Source organism: Ictalurus punctatus, chromosome 14, assembly GCF_001660625.3.
Source record: "Ictalurus punctatus breed USDA103 chromosome 14, Coco_2.0, whole genome shotgun sequence".
NCBI lineage: Eukaryota > Metazoa > Chordata > Actinopteri > Siluriformes > Ictaluridae > Ictalurus > Ictalurus punctatus.
Window position 1 is genome coordinate 13,024,481 of NC_030429.2, and position 25,588 is coordinate 13,050,068.

Below are 25,588 nucleotides of genomic sequence, written 5' to 3' on the forward strand. Positions count from 1 at the left end.
AATAATCACACACATAAATGGGTAACTAAACCAATGAGTAAATAACTTTATCACAAGGCACCCTTTGAGCACACAAAAATGCCCAATGTTCAGGGTTGATGTGAAGGAATATTTATAATTAACTCTTTTTACCATTGGCCAAAAAATTATATTTTTGCCTGTTTTGGGGTTGCCCGTGTTCAGCATTGAATTTATTTTAGATGTCACACTCCACAGTAGTGGTTAATGGCTCATATGAAAGTAGACACTGGAGACTTAAATAATTTGCAGTTTTTCATAAGTATTTCTGTTTTACCTAACCACATAGGGGCAATATATTTACAGAAAAGTTGTAAAACAACAACAACAACAACAACAAAAACAAAAACGAAAAAATGGTTCTTCAAAATTTCTTCAAAGTAAATGGTGATATCAAGCCCATTCCTGCTCTCTGAGATGACCCAAGTTCTATAGAATATATTGGTAATCAATATGTGTAACTAACATTTGGATATGTTAATAAAGTATAATCAATATATATAACTTAAAATTTAGAATCAATACTTGGAAGCATAATCTAAAATCATAATGTAATAATCAATATGAGTTAATAAGCATAATCTCTATATATAATCAATATTTAGAAGCATAATCTAAAACCATATAACACTTTCTAATCAAGTTACAGAGGGGGAAATAAGTATTGAATGCGGTAACATTTTTTTAGTAAATATATTTCCAATGAGGCTATTCACATGGAATTTTCACGAGACTTTGGTATTAACTCAAGAAATCCACACTTTTAAAGAAATCCAAGTCTATAAATTAAGTTATGTGTAATAAAGAGGAATGACACAGGAAAAAAGTATTGAACATGCTAACTAAAATTTATTTCATACATCGTGCAGAATCCTTTATTTGTAAAGACAGCTTCAAGGCACTTCCTGTATGAAGGAATTAATCGGATGCAGTATTCAGGTGTGATTTTGGTCCATTCTTCTAAACATATTGTCTTTAAATCTTGTTCAATTGTATTCAAGTCAGGTGATTGACTGGGCCATACTAACACCTTGATTTTTTTCTCTGAAACCAATTGAGAGTTTCCTTTGCCGTATGCTTTGGATCATTGTCCTGCTGGAAGGTCCACCCACGTCTCATCTTCATCATCCTGGTAGATGGCAGCACATTGTTCTCTAGAATCTTCACTGAAAGGGCTCCATTCATTGTTCCTTCAATTATATGAAGTGTGTCAGTACCATGCGATGAAAAACAGACCCACACCATGATGCTTCCACCTCCAAACTTCACTGTTGGTATAGTGTTTTAAGGGTGATGTGCAGTGCCATTTCTTCTCCATACATAGTGTGTAGTATTACAGCCAAAAAGTTCAATTTTGCTCTCGTCTGACCGGAACAGTATTTCATAGGCTTGTGTAAATGAGTTTCAGCAAAGTTTAAAGGAGCCTCAACATGCCTTTTCTTTAGTAATGGAGTCTTGCGGGGTGAGCGTGAGCAGTGGAGTGCATTGCCTATTGTTTTCTCTGTGACGATGGTACCTACTGCCTTCAAGTGTTTCTGGAGCTCTTTCTGAGTGGTCCTTGACTCTTGGGCTACTCTTCTGACAATTCTTCTGACTCCTTGGTCAGAAATCTTGCAAGGAGCTTTTGTGCGTGGCTGGTTGATGACGGAGTGATGCCGCTTCCACTTGCGGATAATGGTCCCAATGGTGCTTACTGGAAGATTCAGAAGTTTTGAAATACGTCTGTATCCGATTCCATCAATATGTTTTGCAACAATAAGGTTGCGAAGGTCTCGGGAGAGCTCTTTGCTTTTACCCATCATGAGATGTTTCTGGTGTGAGACCTTGGTAACGAAAAGCCTTTTTATAGACCATCAATTTACTAACCCAGCTGATATTAATTTGCACAGATAGGAGGTATAATTACTTACAGATTTCAGATGGTTCCTTGCCTTACCTTGCTTGGAGAACTGCTTTTTCTTAGCATGTTCAATACTTTTTTCCTGTGTCATTCCACTATATTACACGTAACTTTATTTATGGACTTTAATGTTATAAATTCTTTATATTTCCGGATTTCTTGAGTTAACACTGATGTTTGATGAAAATTTCATGTGAATAACCTCATTGGAAATATCCATCCATCTTCTACTGCTTACTCCTTCTTCAGGGTCGCGGGGGAACCTGGAGCCAATCCCAGGGAGCATTGGGCACAAGGTGGGGTACACCCTGGATAGGGTGCCAGTCCATCGCAGGGCACAATCACATACACACTCACACACCCATTTATACACTATGGACACTTTTAGAAATGCCAATCAGCCTACCATGCATGTCTTTGAACTGTGGGAGGAAACCGGAGTACCCGGAGGAAACCCCAGCAGCACGGGGAGAACATGAAACTCCGCACACACTTGATGGGATGGGAACACGATGGGAATCGAACACCGGACCCTGGAGGTGCGCCCCCTCATTGGAAATATATTTACTGAAAAAAATGTTGACGCGTTCAATACTTATTTCCCCCACTATCTATTCTAAGTGTGTACTGAGTTACAGGAATTCCGTGTCTTACTGCACAGTAGTTGTTTTTCTGTATCATCCTGAACCTTTCTGCACAGCAATAAATTAGCATTTAGACATTCGCTGAAACTGCTTTCCAATTAAGACCTCTTTGAAGCTTGCATACCGGTATCGGGCTGAGGTAAGGCCTCAAGTATCGGGCTGGGACGAAAACCATAAAATCATTAAGGTAGCGGAAGTGAATTGGGTGACAGCCAGAAATTCATTAAGGTGTAGAAGTGAATTTGGGACAGATTAAAAAAACCTTGGATTTATAAAATCAGACTGTCTCAATTTATTGTGTTAAATAAAGTTAAAAAATTTTGAAACCCATAACTCCTGGTCTCTGGAAGTTTTTTGACTTTGGTTGTAGGGATTTTTCCATGACAGTTGTTGTCCATAAGCATTCAAAATCTGAAGTAGTTATCTTCAACCATTAAAATTCTGTGTGAGGTTATCCAAACAAAGGTACAAACGTCTCCAAATGGCATAATGCCTTTAGAAATGGCACAAAATCAAAAAATATAGCAGACAACTTCTAGAAATAGCAAGCATTGCTTAAAAATATCACAAAAGAACATCCAACACACCAACCGATCCAACCCACCAACAAACGACAAAAAATATATCCTAATGGCACAAAATTAAATAACAAATGGGAATAGCATGAAACTCTTGAAAATGTGCAATTTTTTTCATTCATTTAGTCTTTACTGAAATCAGCACCAGAGCCCTGTTAGCACTGCCACATATGTAATATAGGCATGCAGAAGGTGCTTTTTCCACCTCCTATGACATAGATGTGGGACTGGATTTTAGGAGGCAAAAATAACTATTTACAACAGATATGAAAGTTCAAAATATAAACTATTATATGCAAAACATGAACAAAAGTGCAAAAAACCTGAATAAAAAAAAAAAAATCAAGAGTCACAGTTTAGTGTGCATCATTGAGCTTGGCTGTCCTTGACATCATTCCCACTCAGTGAAACAAACATGGTCCACTATAGTACACAGGAACACATCACAAGGCATCACTGCTTTTGTAAATAGCCTTGCTTTACTTCTTCCTTTGAAGGCAAAGAACACAGGGTTTTCTCCCAACTGAGGCTTTGTCACTCTTGGCAGAGGTTGAGGTGTTCACAATTGTCACTGGATAGCATGGCCTCTTCTCTGCCATCTGTAACACGTCACTGACAGCTGCAGCCTCCTCTGGCTGAGACTCGCTGAACTTGTGGCTTCATAACTCCTAAAATCCACAATTCTAGGCCTTGTGGCTACCATTCTTTTATAGATGGCCAGGATCTGGTGAGGCTGGTAGTAGACCCTGCATGTCAATAAGAGGTGCTTCCTGAAAGGCTTCACATAAAAGAGCCATTCATAGCCAGTGGTGCCTTTATGCCGGTTATTCTGCTCATCATCTTTGGTGTTGCTCATGTACAGGTTCCAGAATACTGCCTCAAATGACATAATGACATAATGTGACGTAATGACGCGGGCTGTTAATGTAATTATGTTCTAAAACATGTAAAACAGGAACATGACAGAAGTATTCTAAAAGCGACTCATGTAAACACCTTAATCACATTATTATCTTAATCAGAGTAAGGTCAATAATTAGATTACTGCTGTCCATGTAAACATAGTCAGTGTTGTTTGCAAAACAAAGCCGTGTGGCGCTACAAGTTGATTGGTCTCTACCTGCTGACTGACAGCATATCGACAGATTCAGACCTATAGCAGTGTGCATAGAGGTGGGATAGGGGAAAATTACGCATTTTGTTTTCTCTGCCTCTGAATGGCCAATCTTGGCATGTGAGGTTTTGTTTGAAACCTAGAAGTTTCTACAATTGGCCCATGTGGGTGTCAATCAAGTAATACTGCCCTATTTACAATTTAGGACACGGTTTGTTCAGCATAGCCAAGGCAGATAGTGCTATTTCCGAATGTGTGTCACTATGTATGGCTACCAATGTATGGCTAATTACTATATTCCAAAACACTTAATGCATTTTGAAGATGACATTTGTGACTAAATGTGCAACTTTGCATTTGTTGTCTTCAATAAAACTGATAACCGTATACCAATGGAAATGTGAATGATTTATAAAATTGCGAAAAAACTTGATTTTCGTCTGTGCAATTAATGTAAGGTAATAAAGTCTGATCTTGGGTTTAAAGGTTATAATTTTATTGTGGCTGTTGTGTACAGTGTTTTACTATCAAAAAAAGCTTTAGTTGTGCTGTCCGATTTATCTCTGTACCTGTGTTTCTGTGGACAGGTGTGAATTGATTGACCAGCAGGGGGCTCACACCCTTTGATTTGTCTGAACAGGGTTTACCATTATGTGATGGAATAGGGTATACCTATTTAGAAAACTTGCTTAAGGTGATATGGGCTATTGATACAGGGCTGTGAAAACTGCATTCATAATAAAACTGCATTCATAATGGGGTTCAGCTGGAGTAGATGCCACCAGGCCTGATTACTGCAAACCTGTTCAATCAAATCAACACTTAAATATAACTTTTTCAACATCATGAAATTGGTTAAAAGGTCTTATCTAGTAACACACTATGCCAAAATTGAAAGAAATTACAGAAATGATGAGGAAGAAGGTGATTGAAATACATCAGTCTGGGAAGGGTTACAAAGTTATTTCAAAGGCTCTGGGGCTCCAAAGAACCACAATGAGAGCCATTATTTCCAAATGGAAAAACTCAGCACAGTAGTGAGGTTTATTCAGCATTTTTTTTTTGAAGAAAAAACAACAACAAAAAACTGCAGTGTCAGTGCTTGGTTGTTCATTTAGGCTTTTAGGCATGAGAAAGTCTTTAGTGCAGAGGGCTTTGTGCTTTCTCTGTAATATGACAAGTTGCATTTTTGTCTGATGAGCTTTAACTTTTAACTTTAAGATAAAATTTAACTGTAAGTGTAAAACTATGTGTCATTCTTTAATTAACAAAAATTGTAATCATTTGCAAATTGCTGTGGTATAAGAGGAATCAAATACTTCAGGATGTGCTGTTATTAGAAAATAATCGACTGATCAATAGTCAGCAATATATAAAAATTTACAACTGTAATTGCTACATTTTAAATTGACTTAAATAACTAGATTTATTTATTATGCTTTACTATATATTGAGATTTTAAATAGCTATTAAACATATATACATAATTTTATGATATACATGTCATGATTCCCCCTTGAAGCAGCGTGCTCTAAGCGCGAATGCGCGAGCACCTGCTTTTCCGTTGTTGACTGTAATGACATCTGGACATGTGTGTTTTGTTTATGTTTCTGTCATGTCTCCTCCCTGTTCTGTCATTGGCTGTGATTTCACGTGGGTCTGAATTGCTCTCAGCTGCTAGCGGTTTAGACGCTAATCATGTCCGCATATATACTGCGCGCCTCCCAGCACACAACGTGGAAGATTACTTTAGAGTTAGTTCGGTTCGTATCGTAGTCATAGTCACGGTCCATGTTTAGAGTTAGTTCGCGCTGGATTATCCGCTTCCAGTCCCTCGTCATAGTTCGTTTCTTGTTTTGTTTATCGACCCTGTTTTCCGTGACCACGACCTAGATTCCTGCCTTGCCCGTGTATTCCTGTTTGCCAATCGCCTGACCTCTTGCATGTTTATGGATTACGTTTTGGATCACGTTTTGGATTTGTCTGCCTGTCTCTCTTTCAAATAAACAACTGTTCATCCTGCACTTGCATCCGTCCTATCTCTGCTCCGTCACGATTCGTGACAGAATCTTCCGCCGAAACATGGATGCAGCAGGAGAACGGAGGAGACGCAGAACCCGGAAGTCGACGCCAACCGTCCCCGCTATGGACTCAGTCCACTTCCCACAATGGACATTTATGCAGCTTCCTGATCCATTTGATGGATTTTTCGGTGCCCCTGAATATTTTCTGGTAGACTGTCAATTCTATTTCGCCAGCCTGTTAGACCCTAAGCCAGAGGAGAAGCAATGGCTCCGATTCATGTGGTCCCGGTTCTTTGGACCGGCCTGTCAATGGGTGCAGCTCAGACTGGATAAGCACTGTAGGAACCTGGACAGTGTAGAACAGTTTGTGGGGGAATTCATGATGCGATTCGGGAGTCCGGAGGCGAGGGATCAGCTAGAACAACTTCTCAGGGGGTTAAGTCTGGCAGGCGAACCTGCCCTGCCGTTTACCCACTACTACAGGCAAATTCATGCAGAGCTCAACTCTGAAATCCCAGTCAAGCCTCCAGTCCCTGAAATCCAAGTCAAGTCTCAAGTCCCTAAGGTCCAAGTCCAAGTCAAGTCTCAAGTCCCTGAGGTCCGAGTCAAGTCTCCAGTCCCTGAAATCCAAGTCAAGTCTCAAGTCCCTAAGGTCCAAGTCCAAGTCAAGTCTCAAGTCCCTAAGGTCCAAGTCAAAGTCAAGTCTCAAGTCCCTAAGGTCCAAGTCAAAGTCAAGCCTCCAGTCCCTGAGATCCAAGTCAAGCCTCCAGTCCCTGAGATCCAAGTCAAGCCTCCAGTCCCTGAGATCAAAGTCAAGCCTCCAGTCCCTGAGATCCAAATCAAGCCCCCAGGCTCTGAAGTCCAGGTCAAGCCTCCAGGCTCTGAAGTCCAAGCCAAGCCTCCAGGCTCTGACATCCAAGCCAAGCCTCCAGGCTCTGATGTCCAAACCAAGCCTCCAGGCTCTGACGTCTAAGCCAAGCCTCACATCCCTGAGGTCCAGGCCAAGTCTCACGTCCCTGAGGTCCAAGTCAAGTCTCACGTCCCTGAGCTCACGTTCAAGCCTGCTGATCCAGTTGACCAAGCTCTGCTAATATCTAAGCCTAATGGCCAAGTTCTGCTCACGCCCCAGTCTGCTGACACGCCCAGCCAAGTTCTGCTCACGCCCCAGTCTGATGACATGCCCAGCCAAGTTGTGCTCATGCCCCAGTCTGCTGACACGCCCAGCCAAGTTCTGCTCACGCCCCAGTCTGCTGACATGCCCAGCCAAGCTCTGCTCACGCCCCAGTCTGCTGACACGCCCAGCCAAGTTCTGCTCACGCCACAGTCTGCTGACACGCCCAGCCAAGTTCTGCTCACTCCACAGTCTGCTGACACGCCCAGCCAAGTTCTGCTCACGCCACAGTCTGCTGATACGCGCACCCAAGTTCTGCTCACGCCACAGTCTGCTGACACGCACAGCCAAGTTCTGCTCACGCCCCAGTCTGCTGACACGCCCAGCCAAGTTCTGCTCACGCCCCAGTCTGCTGACATGCTCAGCCAAGTTCTGCTCACGCCCCAGTCTGCTGACACGCCCAGCCAAGTTCTGCTCACGCCCCAGTCTGCTGACACGCACCGCCAAGTTCTGCTCACGCCACAGTCTGCTGACACGCACCGCCAAGTTCTGCTCACGCCACAGTCTGCTGACACGCCCAGCCAAGTTCTGCTCACGCCCCAGTCTGCTGACACGCACAGCCAAGCTCTGCTCACTCCCCAGTCTGCTGACACGCCCAGCCAAGCTCTGCTCATGCCCCAGTCTGCTGACACGCCCAGCCAAGCTCTGCTCACGCCACAGTCTGCTGACACGCCCAGCCAAGTTCTGCTCACTCCACAGTCTGCTGACACGCCCAGCCAAGTTCTGCTCATGCCACAGTCTGCTGACACGCACACCCAAGTTCTGCTCATGCCACAGTCTGCTGACACGCACAGCCAAGTTCTGCTCACGCCCGAGTCTGCTGACACGGCCACCCAAGCTCCGCCCATGCCCAAGGTTCACCTGGTGACCTCAGAGCCTCAGCCCCCTGTTCAGCTGAGGTCGTCGCTCAGCCTCCCTGTTCAGCTGAGGTCGTCGCTCAGCCTCCCTGTTCAGATGAGGTCGTCGCTCAGCCTTCCTGCTCCATGGCAAACATCGTTCCCCCCTTCTGCTTTGAGGAGACCCACGCTCCTCTCCCTGGCCGCACGGAGACCCACGCTCCTCTCCCTGGCCGCACGGAGACCCACGCTCCTCTCCCTGGCCGCACGGAGACCCACGCTCCTCTCCCTGGCCGCACTGAGACCCACGCTCCTCTCCCTGGCCGCACGGAGACCCACGCTCCTCTCCCTGGCCGCACGGAGACCCACGCTCCTCTCCCTGGCCTTACAGGGGACGTCGCTCTGCCTTCATGCTCCGCCGAGGACGTCGCTCAGCCTGCCTGCCCGGCTGCGGACGTCGCTCCGCTTTCATGCTCTGATGAGGATGTCGCCCTGCTTCCCTGCTCTGCTGAGTACAGTGCTCTGTTACCCTGCTCCGACAAGGACGTCGCCCTGCTTCCCTGCTCTGCCGAGTACAGTGCTCTGTTTCCCTGCTCCACCGAGGACGTCGCTCTGCCTTCATGCTCCGCCGAGGTCGTCTCTCAGCCTGCCTGCCCGGCTGCGGACGTCGCTCCGCTTTCATGCTCCGACGAGGATGTCGCCCTGCTTCCCTGCTCTGCCGAGTACAGTGCTCTGTTTCCCTGCTCCGCCGAGGTCGTCGCTCAGCCTGTCTGCCCAGCCGAGGTCGTCGCTCAGCCTGTCTGCCCAGCCGAGGTCGTCGCTCAGCCTGTCTGCCCAGCCGAGGTCGTCGCTCAGCCTGTCTGCCCAGCCGAGGACGTCGCTCAGCCTCTCTGTTCAGCCGAGGACGTCGCTCAGCCTCTCTGTTCAGCCGAGGACGTCGCTCAGCCTCTCTGTTCAGCCGAGGACATCGCTCAGGCTCCCTGTTCAGCCAGGGTCGTCGCTCCGCTTCCCTATGCCACCAAGAACACCGTGCAGTTTCCTGGCTCTGCTTGGGACATTCAGCCCAGGGGGCCGGGGCCACCAATGAAATGGGATGACTCAGGGCACTCCGGGAGGAGTGCCTTTGGTGGGGGGGTTCTGTCATGATTCCCCCTTGAAGCAGCGTGCTCTAAGCGCGAATGCACGAGCACCTGCTTTTCCGTTGTTGACTGTAATGACATCTGGACATGTGTGTTTTGTTTCTGTTATTGTCATGTCTCCTCCCTGTTCTGTCATTGGCTGTGATTTCACGTGGGTCTGAATTGCTCTCAGCTGCTAGCGGTTTAGACGCTAATCATGTCCGCATATATACCACGCGCCTCCCAGCACACAACGCGGAAGATTACTTTAGAGTTAATTCGGTTCGTATCGTAGTCATAGTCACGGTCCATGTTTAGAGTTAGTTCGCGCTGGATTATCCGCTTCCAGTCCCTCGTCATAGTTAATTTCTTGTTTTGTTTATCGACCCTGTTTTCCGTGACCACGACCTAGATTCCTGCCTTGCCCCGTGTATGCCGTGTATTCGTGACAATACAGTACATTGATGTATGAAAAATGTATTGTTTTAATTTGTTATCTATTTCAGAAAGCTGAATATTATTTGGCCCCCAAACACTTTGGTTTTGAGTGCACAGGTTTCTAGGATTTTACAGGAGGGACATTGTGAATGTATGAAGTGATTGAGCAAAGCTATTTTCTCACCATATTGTTGATAAAGACTTTCAACAAACTCTGTTGTAACACAAAGTTTCTTTCCACACTCTGGGAGACTGGAGAGAAAACAATGCTTCTCACTCCTACAAAATTTAAAGGTTACACATTGTTTTATGTATTACAGAACTCCATGTTATTTTTCTGTTTATCACAACACCCATAACAGCACACCCTGTCAGGTTTTATTCATAACCTAAAATCCATAAAGATGATGAAGTTAAGAAAAACAAAATAATAAATATTGTAGAAAGCCTATATGACAGGCATTGTAATAACTGAATACATTGTTTATGTGAGTGATTTGGTTACACAAGGAGGTAAATGTACTGTTTTTATGGGTTTTGCAGTGAACATAAATTTTGGGAAACTTTTACATAACTACCTCTTTATTATTATTATTATTATTGCTGTTGTTGTTTTGTTATTGTTGTTGTTAGATTTTTACATTTTATTAATTTCTTTACTTACTTTTATTTAAAAGTCATTGGAGAAGGCAGGCTTGTGCTTGTGGGTTCATTAAAATGAAGCTGTTATAACCTTTCCTGGTTGGATGCTCCTTAGAAGAGAGAATTAAGTTTGTCACATTGGACTCACTAAAGTAAACCTAGGAAGTTCAAGATTCTGGAGCAAACATTTGCTTCCTTTTTAGCCTTTTCCCTAAACACTGTTCCAAACCATACATCAGACTAATTATCTCAACTTCAGCAGAGAGATTTATGCAGGGGTGTCACGTATCAAGAAACTCTGGACTCCACTTCCCATCAGCCACTGCACTGCACTAGTTGTCACATGACCACCTGCACCTGATTCATGTTTTGGTTAATGAGCACTCATGGGTATAAATAGTCCTTGTCTGCACCATTAGGTTGTCTTTCGTTGTCTTAGACTCCCGTTGTTCATGTCTCGATGTTTGTTTCTTGCCACAGTGTGTTTAGTCAAGTTTTCATAGTGTGTTTGTTTCTTAGTACGTTTCTTTAAATAAATGTCATTATCTGCATCTGCATCTGCGTCTGCATCTGCTTCTGGCTCAACCATCCAAACCGTGACAGAACGAAAGACCAACTATCAGAAGCAGCAGATCCCCACGATGGATGCCTGGTTTGATGCATATGCGGAGTGGTATTTAGGACTGCTGGAGCGGGGAAGAAGGACAGATGAACTGCTCGCGCAGAATAACTGCATGCTAGGCCTGCCGCAGCTGGACAGACCATGCACCAGGCCACACCCGGCATTCGTAATGGAATACGCCAGGACACGCCGACGGGAGGGGGAATTTTTGGTCGGGGCTGAGACCAACTCCCACCCTCCCTCCCCTATTATGGATCTCGCTCAGCCATCATGCTCCGCCGAGGACGTCGCTCCGCTTTCATGCCCCGCCGAGGACGTCGCTCCGCTTTCATGCCCCGCTGAGGACGTCGCTCCGCTTTCATGCCCCGCCGAGGACGTCGCTCCGCTTTCATGCCCCGCCGAGGACGTCGCTCAGCCTCCCTGTTCAGCTGAGGATGCCGCTCAGCCTCCCTGTTCAGCTGAGAACGCCGCCCAGCCTCCCTGTTCAGCTGAGGACGCCGCTCAGCCTCCCTGTTCAGCTGAGGACGCCGCTCAGCCTCCCTGTTCAGCGGTGGACGCCGCTCAGCCTCCCTGTTCAGCGGTGGACGCCGCTCAGCCTCCCTGTTCAGCGGTGGACGCCGCTCAGCCTCCCTGTTCAGCTGGGGACGTTGCTCCGCTTTCAGGCGCCGACAAGGACGTCGATCTGCCTTCCTGCTCTGCCGAGTACAGCGCTCTGTTTCCCCGCGCCACCGAGGACGTCGCTCTGCCTTCCTGCTCGGCTGAGGTCGTCGCTCGGCCTTCCTGCTCGGCTGAGGTCGTCGCTCAGCCTTCCTGCTCGGCTGAGGTAGTCGCTCGGCCTTCCTGCTCGGCTGAGGTCGTCGCTCGGCCTTCCTGCTCGGCTGAGGTCGTCTCTCTGCCATCCTGCTTCACTGAGGATGTCACTCTGCCTCCATGTTCCGCTAAAGACGTCGCTCCTTTTCTTCGCTTCTCTCAGTATGTCGCTCCCCCTTTCTGCTCCACGGAGGACATCGTTCCCCCCTCATGCTCCGCGGAGAGCATCGTTCCTCCCTTAGGCCTCGCGGAGAACCTCGCTCCTCTTCCTGGCCTCGCGGAGAACCTCGCTCCTCTTCCTGGCCTCGCGGAGAACCTCGCTCCTCTTCCTGGCCTCGCGGAGAACCTCGCTCCCCCCTTGAGTCTCATGGAGAACATCGCTCCCCTCTCCTGTCCCGTGGAGGACGTCGTCCTGCGTTCATGCTCTGCCGAGGACGTTGCCCCGTTTTCATGCTCTGCCGAGGACGTCGCCCCGCTTTCATGTTCAGCTGAGGAAGTATCTCAGCCTCCCTGTGCCGTTGTGGAAGCCACCCGGCCTCCTGGTTTTGCTGGGGACATGTTTTCCAGGGGGCCAGGACCACCCGATGGAGGACGTATAATTTTGGGCGCTCCGGGAGTAGCGCCCTTGGGGGAGGGTTCTGTCACGTATCAAGAAACTCTGGACTCCACTTCCCATCAGCCACTGCACTGCACTAGTTGTCACATGACCACCTGCACCTGATTCATGTTTTGGTTAATGAGCACTCATGGGTATAAATAGTCCTTGTCTGCACCATTAGGTTGTCTTTCGTTGTCTTAGACTCCCGTTGTTCATGTCTCGATGTTTGTTTCTTGCCACAGTGTGTTTAGTCAAGTTTTCATAGTGTGTTTGTTTCTTAGTACGTTTCTTTAAATAAATGTCATTACCTGCATCTGCATCTGCGTCTGCATCTGCTTCTGGCTCAACCATCCAAATTGTGACAAGGGGTTTGTGGAATGGTTCATTCACTAACATGCACATGTATGCACAGGAGAATGTTTTTTCATTATGGAAATAATTTTAATGGAAATAGTTTTTTGTAATTAGTAAAGGGCATTTTCTCTCTCTCTCTCTCTCTCTCTCTCTCTCTCTCTCTCTCTCTCTCTCTCTCTCATATGCATGGCCATATTTTCCCTTATTAAAATTTCTTTTTGTTACGTTTTACTTTTCCAACTACAAATTTACCTTGATTAACTGTTGACACATTAGTGCACTACTGCAGTAAGAATGGAGGGAAAAGGGCAGTCATATGCAGTTTGCTGAGGCATGATTGAGGGCCTGTCACTTCTTGGTAGGAGCTATGTAATAATGAAAAGTATACCCAAGAGCAGTGAGGCAGGACACAGCTGCTCTACAGCCAGTCATACGTTTGCTCTGGCATTTCACTGGCACTGCTTTACTAACACTCTGGTATTTCTGTGGCACTGCTGTGATATTGTTTTGCCATTGCTTCAGCATTGCTCTTGCTTTGACACTGTTCTGAATGCCAAAACCAACTTTAATCAGGCTTGGTATTCTGCTCTGGCTTCAGCTCCAGAAATGGGTGCTGCTTTGATTGGACCTTTCCTTGCTCCTTATCAGCAGCTGACATTTAATTAGTGTAATTTGTCATTATGTGTCATGGGTTAGTATAATGTACACTGCACAACCCATGTTGTCACTGCCTTTAAATAACAAATAAGTAACAAATTACAACAAATGTACAGCAATTTGCAGACCATAGAGTCGATTATTTTTAGCACATTCTATTGTATTTATTCCTCAGTTTGTTTACAATTACAAGTTTTTAATTTATTAAACAACCCCTCATTGTACTCTGTTGTGGAAAGTTCTCTGTCCTAAAGATTTTCTCATGGCAGAAAATCTAACAAGCGTGGCCACACGAGACTTTCCATAAATGTTAAATAAAGCCTCCTTATATAAATATTCACTATATTAACTATTAGACCACTTTCTTTGTTAAATAACATGTTTTTAAACTCATGTGCATGAATATAATCCTGTGATTTGCTTTGTAGCAGCAACATTGTCAGTGCTGCTGTTATAGAAAATTAATCAACACCTTCTGTCCAATCAGATTTGAGAATTTAGCAGTGCTGTGGTATAAACATGCTTATATAATGGAACACATTTCAAAGTCAACACTAATTTTATACTTGATATTTCCATGTAATGATCGGTTGTGATGAATGTCTGTAAAGATGATTCGGGCACAGTTCAAAAATGGTGATGACATTCTTAATCTATCAAAAAAGTGCTTTGATTTATGTGATATATGCGCATTGCTATTGTGTGTCTTCAGAGATGGCATACTCATCAGCAAGTGAAGGTCTAACCCCTTCTCTTTGGTCCGCCTCAAATAAATGACAGTAGTCTCAATTGTGAGTTCCCCTGCGTTTATTTATCTGACAGGGGTTCTGTGGGATCTGTGAGATTGATAAAGGGGGAACAAACACTCAATTTCATATTTCCTTCGCTCAGAGGCATATCCGTCTCTCTCACAGCCAAACTCAGACTCGACTATATAAAAACGTTTAACGTTAGCTATGTTTAAAGAAAACTTTGTCCTTACTTTGCCACAAATCAGGAGACTCAATTTTATATATCCAAACCACATGTTACACAGGACTAGCAAGGCTAGCCTATACATATAACACGTTAAACTTGAAATAAAACATATAACTTGGGATACAAAACAAAAAAAAACCACACGAAACATTATCATTCATTTCTCCTGAAAATGAGTGTTTGACTATGATATCATGAAAATAAAAAGACAAATTTTTTTAGCACTTATAGAGCAGAGCAAATTTTAACCCACCATCTCTCTCACAGCAAAACTCAGACTGGAGAGGAAGTGATGGAAGGCGTGAGAAAACTACCTGAGGCTCCTCCCATTTGCATGTCATTAAAGGAAACATTTATCTTTTTTTATAAAACAGTATCAAAATTAACATTTGAACAATTATATTTGTGAATAACATTCTCATTAGAAATCTAAACTTTTTTTTCTTTTGGCGAACTTAATTACTCTGCTAGATTGGCACTAGTTAAACTGCAGATCAACCACACACTATTGTATTGATCGGCTACATCAGGGTCGGCACGCAGGTGAGTGACAAAACCACCTTTAATGAAGCATCACTTTTGCCATGAAAGTCAATTACACACAGGGCTGAAAATCCCTGCTCATTGCTGCATTGCTGGTGTGATTTTTTTCTAAAGTTGTGCTACCTAACTCTCAGCATTTGCTGTTGACTTGATTTGTTCGATATCTCGGTTTATTGAGGGCTCCTAACATTCCACCAAACTATTTGTATTTGCAATCAGTGTGTTCTAGTACACTCTAGTACACTCTACACTAGTTTACTCTAGTACACCTCTAGTACAGTTAGGGTGTGTGCGGAGTTTGCATGTTCTCCCTGTGCTGTGGGGGTTTCCTCTGGGTACTCCAGTTTCCTCCCCCAGTCCAAAGACATGCATGGTAGGCTGATTGGCATGTCCAAAGTGTCCGTAGTGTATGTATGGGTGTGAATGTGCATGTGATTGTGCCCTGCGATGGATTACCCTGCCTTGTGCCCGATGCTCCCTGGGATAGGCTACAGGTTTCCCCGTGACCCCGAAAAGGATAAAGTGGTATAGAAGATGGATGGATGGATGGACACAAATCATACTGCTGCCCAGCAGTCTTGCTTCACACACTCTCTTAATGTCACATTTAAAAATGTCTGGTTGATAATGTGTTGTGAGTAATTGTCCATGGCTTGTGTTGGTGCACACTCAGAGCTTGTTTTCTATGCTGAAATGAGGTGTGAACTTTAGCAGAGGCTTGTGTTCAAAATGCCGATCGAAGATTACTTCAGGGATCTTCAAGAGTGCGTCTTACCTGCTGCTTCATCTTGGTTGCAGTATGAAGGCGAGATATTAGCATTGCATAAAGCACTCTCCCCCACCTTCTTACTTTCTCACTATTTCCTCAACCTGTCCTTCTTTTATTTAGCTCCCACCCCCACACACTTTCTCTCTCCTTTCTCCCTCCTGCTCTGCGCCTCTTTGTCTTTATTGTGAAATGCTTTACACAACATGCACCTTTTGAATCCTTTTTTTTTCCAAAGAATGCTAAAAGAAAGGGCTTTTTAAAGTTAAAAGTCTCTCTGTCTCTGGCATTCTCACACTTTCTGTTTACCTCATTTCCTCCAGAGTGAGCCGATGAGGATGTGTGTGATTAATGTTTGTTATGTGTGTAAACAATCATTTTTGGCTCCCTGCTCTGGGACTGACAGCGGTATTCCAGTAATTGCTGTGACAATGAATTGCTGTTTATGAAAATTATTCTAAACAGGAGCTGCTTTAGTGATGACACTATGTTAATGGTCTTGAGTGCTTTCATAAAAGTGGGCTACACAGTTCCTCTCAATAGCATCAGTACAGCAAAACTCAAGCTCAGACATCACCTGGCAATATATATCCAGCAAATTCTTATTTCTGAGCATGCAGTATCCATAAAAAAAAAAAAAAAAGGCAAATAAAAAAAATCAAATAAACAATACACCTTGAAGCACTATCTAGAGCCAGCACAATATTTAATTACAGTAGATACAATAGATATGGAACCTTTACAGTTATACTACTTGTTGAAATTAATAAAAAAAATATAATTGGTAAAGACTGAGGCTAGAAAATAGACATAGTGTACATTAGGCTGACTTAATGCCTGGCAGAACGAAGATGGTGACTGACACAAGATGGAGGAAGTGGCACAACAGAGGTTAAAGCCATTTTATTCTGATGTACAGTGAACTAATGACACTACAATACATTGATATTTTTTAGTTAAGAAAGGCGTATCCCATGCCCAAATGTTTCTCTTTCTTTCCCTCTCTGTCTTCCTCTGCTTGATTTTCTCTTGCTGCTTAGTCCTCTATATTATACAGTATCTCACAAAAGTGAGTACACCCCTCACATTTTTGTAAATATTTGATTATATCTTTTCATGTGACAACAATGAAGAAATGACACTTTGCTACAATGTAAAGTAGTGAGTGTACAGCTTGTATAACAGTGTAAATTTGCTGTCCCCTCAAAATAACTCAACACACAACCATTAATGTCTAAACTGCTGGCAACAAAAGTGAGTACACCCCTAAGTGAAAATGTCCAAATTGGGCTCAAAGTGTCAATATTTTGTGTGGCCACCATTATTTTCCAGCACTGCCTTAACCCTCTTGGGCATGGAGTTCAGCAGAGCTTCAGAGATTGCCACTCGAGTCCTCTTCCACTCCCTCATGACGACATCACAGATGTTGACTCCACCATCCGTTTGAGGATGTCCCACAGATGCTCAATAGGGTTTAGGTCTGGAGACATGCTTGGCCAGTCCATCACCTTCACCCTCAGCTCCTTTAGCAAGGCAGTGGTCATCTTGGAGGTGTGTATGGGGTCGTTATCATGCTGGAACACTGCCCTGCGGCCCAGTCTCCGAAGGGAGGGGATTATGCTCTGCTTCAGTATGTCACCATACATGTTGGCTTTCATGGTTCCCTCAATGAACTGTAGCTCCCCAGTGCCAGCAGCACTCATGCAGCCCCAGACCTTGACACTCCCACCACCATGCTTGACTGTAGGCAAGACACACTTGTCTTTGTACTCCTCACCTGGTTGCCGCCACACACGCTTGACACCATCTGAACCAAATAAGTTTATCTTGGTGTCATCAGACCACAGGACATGGTTCCAGTAATCCATGTCCTTAGTCTGCTTGTCTTCAGCAAACTGTTTCTTGTGCATCATCTTTAGAAGAAACTTCCATCTGGGATGACAGCCATGCAGACCGATTTGATGCAGTGTGCGGCATATGGTCTGAGCACTGACAGGCTGGCCACCCACCCCTTCAACCTTTGCAGCGATGCTGGCAGCACTCATACGTCTATTTCCCAAAGATAACCTCTGGATATGACGCTGAGCACGTGCACTAAACTTCTTTGGTCGACCATGGTGAGGCCTGTTCTGAGTGGAACCTGTCCTGTTAAACCGCTGTATGGTCTCTGTATGGCAACTCAGTGTCAGGGTCTTGGCAGTCTTGTTATAGCCTAGGCCATCTTTATGTAGAGCAACAAATCTTTTTTTCAGATCCTCAGAGAGTTCTTCGCAGTGAGGTGCCATGTTGAACTTCCAGTGACCAGTATGAGGGAGTGCGAGAGTGATGACACCAAATTTAACACACCTGCTCCCCATTCACACCTGAGACCTTGTAACACTAACAAGTCACATGACACCGGGAAGGGAAAATGGCTAATTGGGCCCAATTTGGACATTTTCACTTAGGATTATATTCACTTTTGTTGCCAACGGTTTAGACATTAATGGCTGTGTGTTGAGTTATTTTGAGGGGACAGCAAATTTATACTGTTACACAAGCTGTACATGCACTACTTTACATTGTAGCAAAGTGTCATTTCTTCAGTGTGGTCACATGAAAAGATATAATCAAATATTTACAAAAATGTGAGGGGTGTACCCACTTTTGTGAGATACTGTATATTATTTTCTTTACCAACCATTTTAGCAAGCTATAACCATCACTGTAATACAGACGGTGCATGTCTCAGTTCTGTTTCTTTATTGGCCTGCTTTTCCCACAAATAAGATGAGTATCTCTTCCCTTACCCTTTTTAGAATTGGCAAAAAACACAGACAAGAAAGAGAGTGGCCTACATTCACATCTTCTCTCTGCCACTCCCTTCCTTTTTTCCCCTCTGTTTCACTCAGCTTCTCTCAGGAAGAAGTACTATTTGTGCTGAGAGAAAAAAGGCTCAATAATGACTCTCCATCAACTGTTCGTGGAACAGTGAAACATTTCACAGATAATGTGTGACCGTTGGACTTGCAGGGTAACAAGAATAATGGTTGTCACGAAGTTGGGCTGATAAAAGAACTGTTTTGCTGATTCTGCTGAAATGACTAATATAAAGGTTTTGGGAACTTTATTTCTGACATTTTTGTTCATTCGCCAGGAAAGTCGATGTGGGGCTGTGGAGCTGAATTATCCACTTGATGCATATCATGTGCTACAATTGATCCACTCTAAAGGCTTTAGTGTAATGACATTCACCCCGGGAGAAGAAAGACAAACAACAAAAAAAGGCTCCAGTTTAGTCACATTGGCAAACAGGGATGCTGAGACATGCCTATCCATGGCACAGCATAATGCTAGAAAATTATGAAGGCAGTCTTGTGATGCAGTGTATGTTCTACAGCCTTTGCTTTTATTGTGCTTTTTAAATAAGCTCTCATTTGACATTCATGAGATATAAGGATATATTGAATGACATATAAGCCAGCACAATGGTTTGGGGGAAAGAGTATTTTTAATTAATTTTTAAATCATTGTTAAACAAGTGGCATGTGGTGCTGACCATAAAGCTGTTGTACTGCTCCCTAATCTGATGTTGTTATCAATTTGAGACTAATTATATGGTCCTTTTACTGGTTAACATGTCTCTCCATGCGTTTCCTCTAGGTGTTCATGGTTCCTCCCACCTCCTGAAAACATGCCAGTTGGTTGATTGCCTATGATAATTGCTCCTAAGGATGAGGTAACAATCATTTTCGCCATCCGAGAGACCCCCCCCCCCCCCTCCCCGAGGACTGTTGGACGTGGCCCGGGAGGCTTGGGCAGAGCAGCCCTCTCCTTTCCACTCCCTGGGAGAATACGTCCAGGAGATGCAGGAGCAGATTGTCAGAGTAACTGTCAAGAGTCCTCCTCCTGCTCCCAAATGCCTCCTGCAAGTTCCTGGCCCACTGGCAGTGCCTGTACATGGTCCTCGAGAGGGTTGTGGCCGTTAACTACAGCCTGCAACAGCCGGGTAAGCATGCTGACACCAAACTCTACCACATTAACCTCTTTAAAAAATGAGTCAAGACTGCTCTAGTGGTGTCTGCCTTATGCCCATAGATCCCGACAAGCGTACCTTGGTCCACCGAGGAGAGGACCTCACCCCCACGCAGCACAAAGAGCTGACGGAGCTGGTAGACCAGTATGCTGACGTCTTCACCTCGTCCCCTGGTTTGACGCAGCTGGTCCACCATGAGACCCCACCGGGAGTAGTGGTGAGACAGCGGCCCTATCGTGTCCGGGAGGTTCACCGTCGGGATATTGAGTAGGAGGTCAACCGGATACTCCGTGATGGCATCATTGAGGAGTCTGCCAGCCCCTTGTCCAGCCCCATTGTCGTAGTATCGAAGCTCAACGGCAGTATCAGGCTCTTCAATGACTTCCGGAAGCTGAACCAGGTCTCTGATTTCGACAGCTACCCCCTTCCCCGAGTGGATGACCTGGTGGAGAGACTGGGAAGAGCTACACAAGATTCATGCCTAACTTCTCCTCTCTAGCCTCCCCCCTCTCGGCCCTCATGAAAAAGGGACAGCTGGACCAGGTGCGCCGGACCGAGGAGACAGAGCAGTCATTCCAAACCCTCAGGCAGGCCCTCACCAATTCCCCCATTCTGCGGAACACTGACTTCAACCTGCCTTTCACGGTCCACATTCGACATGGAAGAGCACCCGGTCCTATACGTAATACGGTAACTAAAACCCGCAGAGACAAAGTATGCGGCCGTGGAAAGAGAAGCCCTGGTAATATAATGGGCCATAGAGGAGCTGCGTTATTACCTGGCAGAGTGGCACTTCACCTTGTTGACCGACCATGTGCCTCTGTAATGGATAGCCCGAGCTGAGGATACCAATGCCAGGATAACCAGGTGGTTTTTGTCATTACAAGACTTCTCTTTTCAGGTGCAGCACCGGGCAGGGGCCCACCATGGAAATGCAGATGGCCTCTCGTTCCAATATGCCTTATGGGCCCAACCATCACCAGCAGTAGGCTTGGAGCTGAGGGGCGGGGCACTGTGACGGCAAGCATGCAGCCCGCGCACTAAAGCACCGACACACTCCTCACGCAACTGCTGTCCAGGTGCAGAGCAGCAGAAACACACACGGCTGGCAGCCAATGATGGGAGTGGCAGCTACTCACCATCCAGCAGAATAAAAGGGCTGCAGCAGCACAGAGAGGTGAGACACGTCTCCAATGCTAGTCACACTGACATTCATTTCCCTCTGCCTTTCAGAAGCCGATGTGGAAGACAACAGCGCCGACGAAGATGCTCCCTGGCTCCGTTGCTCTCCCGGCCAATACTCCCTGCCAGCGCCATGCTTCCTGGGTCCCGCCTCGAGCCTGCCTCAGTCAGTATGCTGCTCCCCACTACAGGAAGACTGCCCTGCCCACCACCCTCACACGAAGACCTCACACGAAGACCTCACACGAAGACCTCACACCCTCAAATTCCCCTTTCCTACACATATTAAAATAAAAGCACTTTCTGTTTTGCATCTACTCTGCCTGCCGTGTGTCTGTGTTTGTCCTGCTGCAGCTTTGAGTAGCCATAACTTGTTAATGAATGTTGATCAGTACATTTTGACATGCATAAAAAAAACGTTCCCACACCGGTTTGGAATATATTCATATACACAATTCTCTTTCCTATTGAACAGACATCCTGATTTAAAAAAAATGTTGTTTTTTTTTTTGTATAGCTGGAGAAAACTATCCTTTCTTGCTCAGCACCCATTGCATAACATTTTGATTGGGTTTACCCTTACTGTTTTCGCTTGAACACACAATAAGAGGGGCTGCAGCATGGCAGCAGCACTTGGCATTGTAAAATGAGGCTTTGGCTCCCCTCGTTCATCAATGTGATTGCACAGATCAATTCACATTTGTGCCTTACCTGGCTCCAACTCAAGTACATTTAGCCTGTGCACTAAGTGAAATGGTACATGTTTATCACCGCTGCAGCTGTGATATGCAATCTGTGTGATGTGCATTGCTATCTGCATTGGTATCTTCCAAATAGATTATGGCTGCTCAATGAATTTACAAGGAACATGGCTACATAGCACAGCTGAGTGCATTAGCCCCTGTTTTAGCAATTTAACTGCAGTACTCACCAGATCTGATAGGGGGCAGTACAGCTCTTTTAAACACATACCCTGACTCCTGTTCAAGAAGAAAATCTCTCCATCCATCAAGGTTCAAATTCCCTTTCATATTAGCCACCATATTCAGTTAATATGCTTGCCCTTTCAGAATGATAATCTCACTATAAGTACAGGTGTTGGTCTCTTTAAGCTTGTCCTTCAAAATGTAAGAATGTGGAAAAAGCTTTAACACCAATATTCTCAGTTAGATCTCTCATTTCCACGATCTCACTCTTGGGTAAGAGGTGAGTCTGTACACAAGATGTCTTTGAGAAGGGCAACTGTACTTCATATGTCCAGAGAGTCCATAATGTCTGAGTAGTTTTGTAATTTCCTGCACAACTAATGTCCATAATTGTGAGTGCACAGTATTTTACATAGGCTAGCATGTACAAACCTAATCAAATAATCTGCTATAAATGTAAATAAAAATGCATTTGTTCCTCTAAATTTAATGTAATGCTAATTTTCATTGGGGGTGTGAACACTGCTACAGGGAGATCATATTCCCTGAAGCCCTGCCTTTCCTGATCTAGCTCAGGGCTGTTGGTAGACAGACATAATCAAAGGTGATGGGCCATAATTCGTAACACTGCAAGCAAATAACTGATCTTTTTGTTTGAACCCAGCAATTTAGCCCTGTTTAACCAATGCCCCAAATGCAGACTCATATCTGCAACTATTACCTCTTATTATCTGAGTGGGATATCATCTGACAAGCAGTAATATCATGATTACATAATAGTTGGGTGGCACATAAAGAAGAAATTAAGGTATTTTAGCATGAAGTAGCAGTGAGTATGCAGCAGTTTTTAATATACAGATATACTGTTTGGTACATTCAAAGCAAACACTAATTACTGATTAGTCAGACCTTTCCTATTTGCAGTGATGCTGAATCTACACAATTTTTGTTGCTGCAACCACAAGCTTAACTAACCCTGATGTACTGGGACATTAATTGTAGAAAGTAGCTTTGAGAAGCATCATGTTTCAACAATGGAGACAAAGGCTCTGCCTGGACGCTGTCCTTTTCCATTTTCCAGAGAGCTACTAATCAATGAGAGGGTCGGACTGGCAGCTATGGAGCATGCAGGATAGATGAATTTAGTATTTCCTGGAGGAGCTGAATAAGGACTTAAATTCTGATCTAACCTGAACTAGTGCCGGTGATCCCAGCTGACCCCTCTCTCTCTCTCTCTCTCTCTCTCTCTCTCTCTCTATCTATCTATCTCTCTTGCTTTGTCATTACCTTCCAATCTTCCAGGAGAGTCATGTTTCTATTTTTCTTATGAGAAATGTAGGCCTGGCACTTAAGAACATGCATTTCTTCATTAAGCTTTCATCATGCTAGACCACTACATAGAAAATCTTGGTTAAGCACAATAAGCCATAGAAATTAAATTTTCAGATCTTCCTTTCTAATATGTTTAATTGCCACCTAGTCAGCTGAAATAATATTCAGCAACCTAGTCATTGTGAAAACACATGTGCATGTAAGCATACTAGAATATAGATGATCATGAATGCATCTCATTTGATGCATATGCATGTACCTGGCTTCATGCCGGGTGAGATATTCTGTTCTATCCATTCTTGTGAAGTAAAGGATCTTATTAAATACCTTAGTAAGTCTGACGCTGACAGACAGACCTGCTTGTCACTTCATTGCATTTATTCCTGGCAAACAAACAAAGCTTCCTGCAGATCCAGTAATCCAACAGTATTACATATTAATGCTGCAATTCCTGCATGGATTAAGGAATTGTTCTTGTTTACCAGATATTAAGGGCAGCTCAGTTCATACATGACCATGTATGAGTTTGTGCTTCAGAAGTAATGGGGGTAAGTGTGCCTGTTTTTGAGAGCAATCCTCCCCTTTTCTGTGACTAAAACTCTCATTATACAGATCAATACTGCAATTCCATAGGTGAGCCTAAATATACCCTCCACCATCCACACCCAACACCAAAAATAAACAAAAGCAGGAAAAACAATAACAGTGACAACTACAACAGGGAAGAAAAAAAAAATGTTTTTTCAAAATTGAAAAAAGACAATCACAAAACTGACAACAGCTACAACAGAAGAAGAAAAAAAAACCCAGAAGAAGTAGTTATTGTTATGATAATAACAACAATAACAACTACAACAGAAGAAAATATGTGAACTATGTCAGGGTGGCACAGAGGAATTACAGTACTTTATGATCAGTCATTAGAGTACACTCTTAGACACCAGTTCTTTGGTTCTATGTAAAACCCTATTAGAAAGGGCAACAAGTAGAATCCTTATATATATATATATATATATATATATATATATATATATATATATATATATATATATATATATATATATATATATATATATATATATATAAACCCTTAAAGACAGGTTCTCATTTTGTCTAAGAGTGTAGGTTTCTATGAAGAAATTATTATTTAACCTATGAGTTAATTCTGTAGCACCCTCCAGCCATAACACAACAGTGCTTATAAATCAGACCACAGAGTGCAGAAGAATTACGGTGCACCACAGTCTGCAGAAATGGAACTATTCTTTTCATGGTAGGATATAAGGCACTATGCAGAGGTTGTTCTATACAGTAAAGTTAGTGTAAGAATTTAGACATGCTATCTAAAGTCAAGCCAACCTATACAATAGTAAATATTAGTGATATTGGTATGCCAGAGCTGTGGTTTCTAAACTAGCACAAACAAATTATTTATTAGTTAAAATCATCACACCAGGAGTTAGTTCCTAGTAATTTTGACAATTTGTTGTGCAAATTATTGAACATTTTGTTTCCTCACCCCATTAGCACTTGCACTTGGACTATGCTTCTCAAAATGTTAAAACCCCTGGGCTGTAATTGTGCACTTTGTAGTGACCAGCAATTTGTAAAGTTGGTATTTGGGTATTGCCTCACAAAGTTCATGTTACAATCAAAAGGTGGATACCAGTTGTGCTTTATTATTATTATTATTATTATTATTATTATTATTATTATAAAGAATTTATTTGCATATAGTTGATACAATTGAAATTTAACATTTATACTCTTAATCATATTTTAATTAAAACATATTTATACTGCTTAATATTGAGAGTATTTTGTGTCTAATCCCTGTGAAGCTCTCACATGCTTGGTATTGTCACGACCTCGCCGGCAGATGGCACTGCGGCATGCACGAAATTACGGAAGGAACTGTTTCCTATGGACATATGCCTTTGTTTTGGTTTTGTTCTCTTCCTGTTTAAGCATCGGTTGATGTTCGAGGGTGTGTCATAATTGGTTCTAGCTGTCTATGGTCAATAGTGATTATGTTTGTTATTAAAAGCCCTCGTGTTACTGTGCACGTTGTGCAGTATTCCTTGAACAAGTGAACGTAATGGTGAATGCGTTAAGTATGCTAAGCGGTCTTGTTTTTGTGTCCGGTTTCTGTTTCATGCCTCACATCCAGTTCCATGTTTAAACCTAGATCATCTATTCCTGTCTAGACCGCGTTTCTTGTTTATTGACTTCTGTTCAAAAATAAAGACATTGTTCTGCGCTTGCTTCTGCCTCTACTCCCGTTTCATAACAGGCATCTCCTCAACCAACTGCACACAGAAG

The 25,588-nt window shown here is 43.8% G+C and overlaps 1 protein-coding gene across 6 annotated transcripts in view; it reads left to right on the plus strand.

The window, feature by feature from the left end:
- Window positions 1-22,375, plus strand: part of iftap (intraflagellar transport associated protein) — a 67,229-nt gene extending 44,854 nt beyond the window's left edge. For 2 of the 6 annotated variants that reach the window (XR_006983591.2, XR_008397812.1), the window contains 2 exons: window positions 19,454-19,799; window positions 19,889-22,367. Coding sequence is in view for 1 of the 6 variants with exons in the window: in XM_053685659.1 (XP_053541634.1) it covers window positions 19,454-19,499 (46 nt within the window). In the remaining 5 variants the exon portion in view is untranslated. Of the gene's footprint in view, window positions 1-19,453 lie in introns of all 6 variants that reach the window. The other 4 variants (XR_008397811.1, XR_008397810.1, XR_008397813.1 and 1 more) reach the window with 4 other exon arrangements.
- Window positions 22,376-25,588: the final 3,213 nt, after the last annotated feature.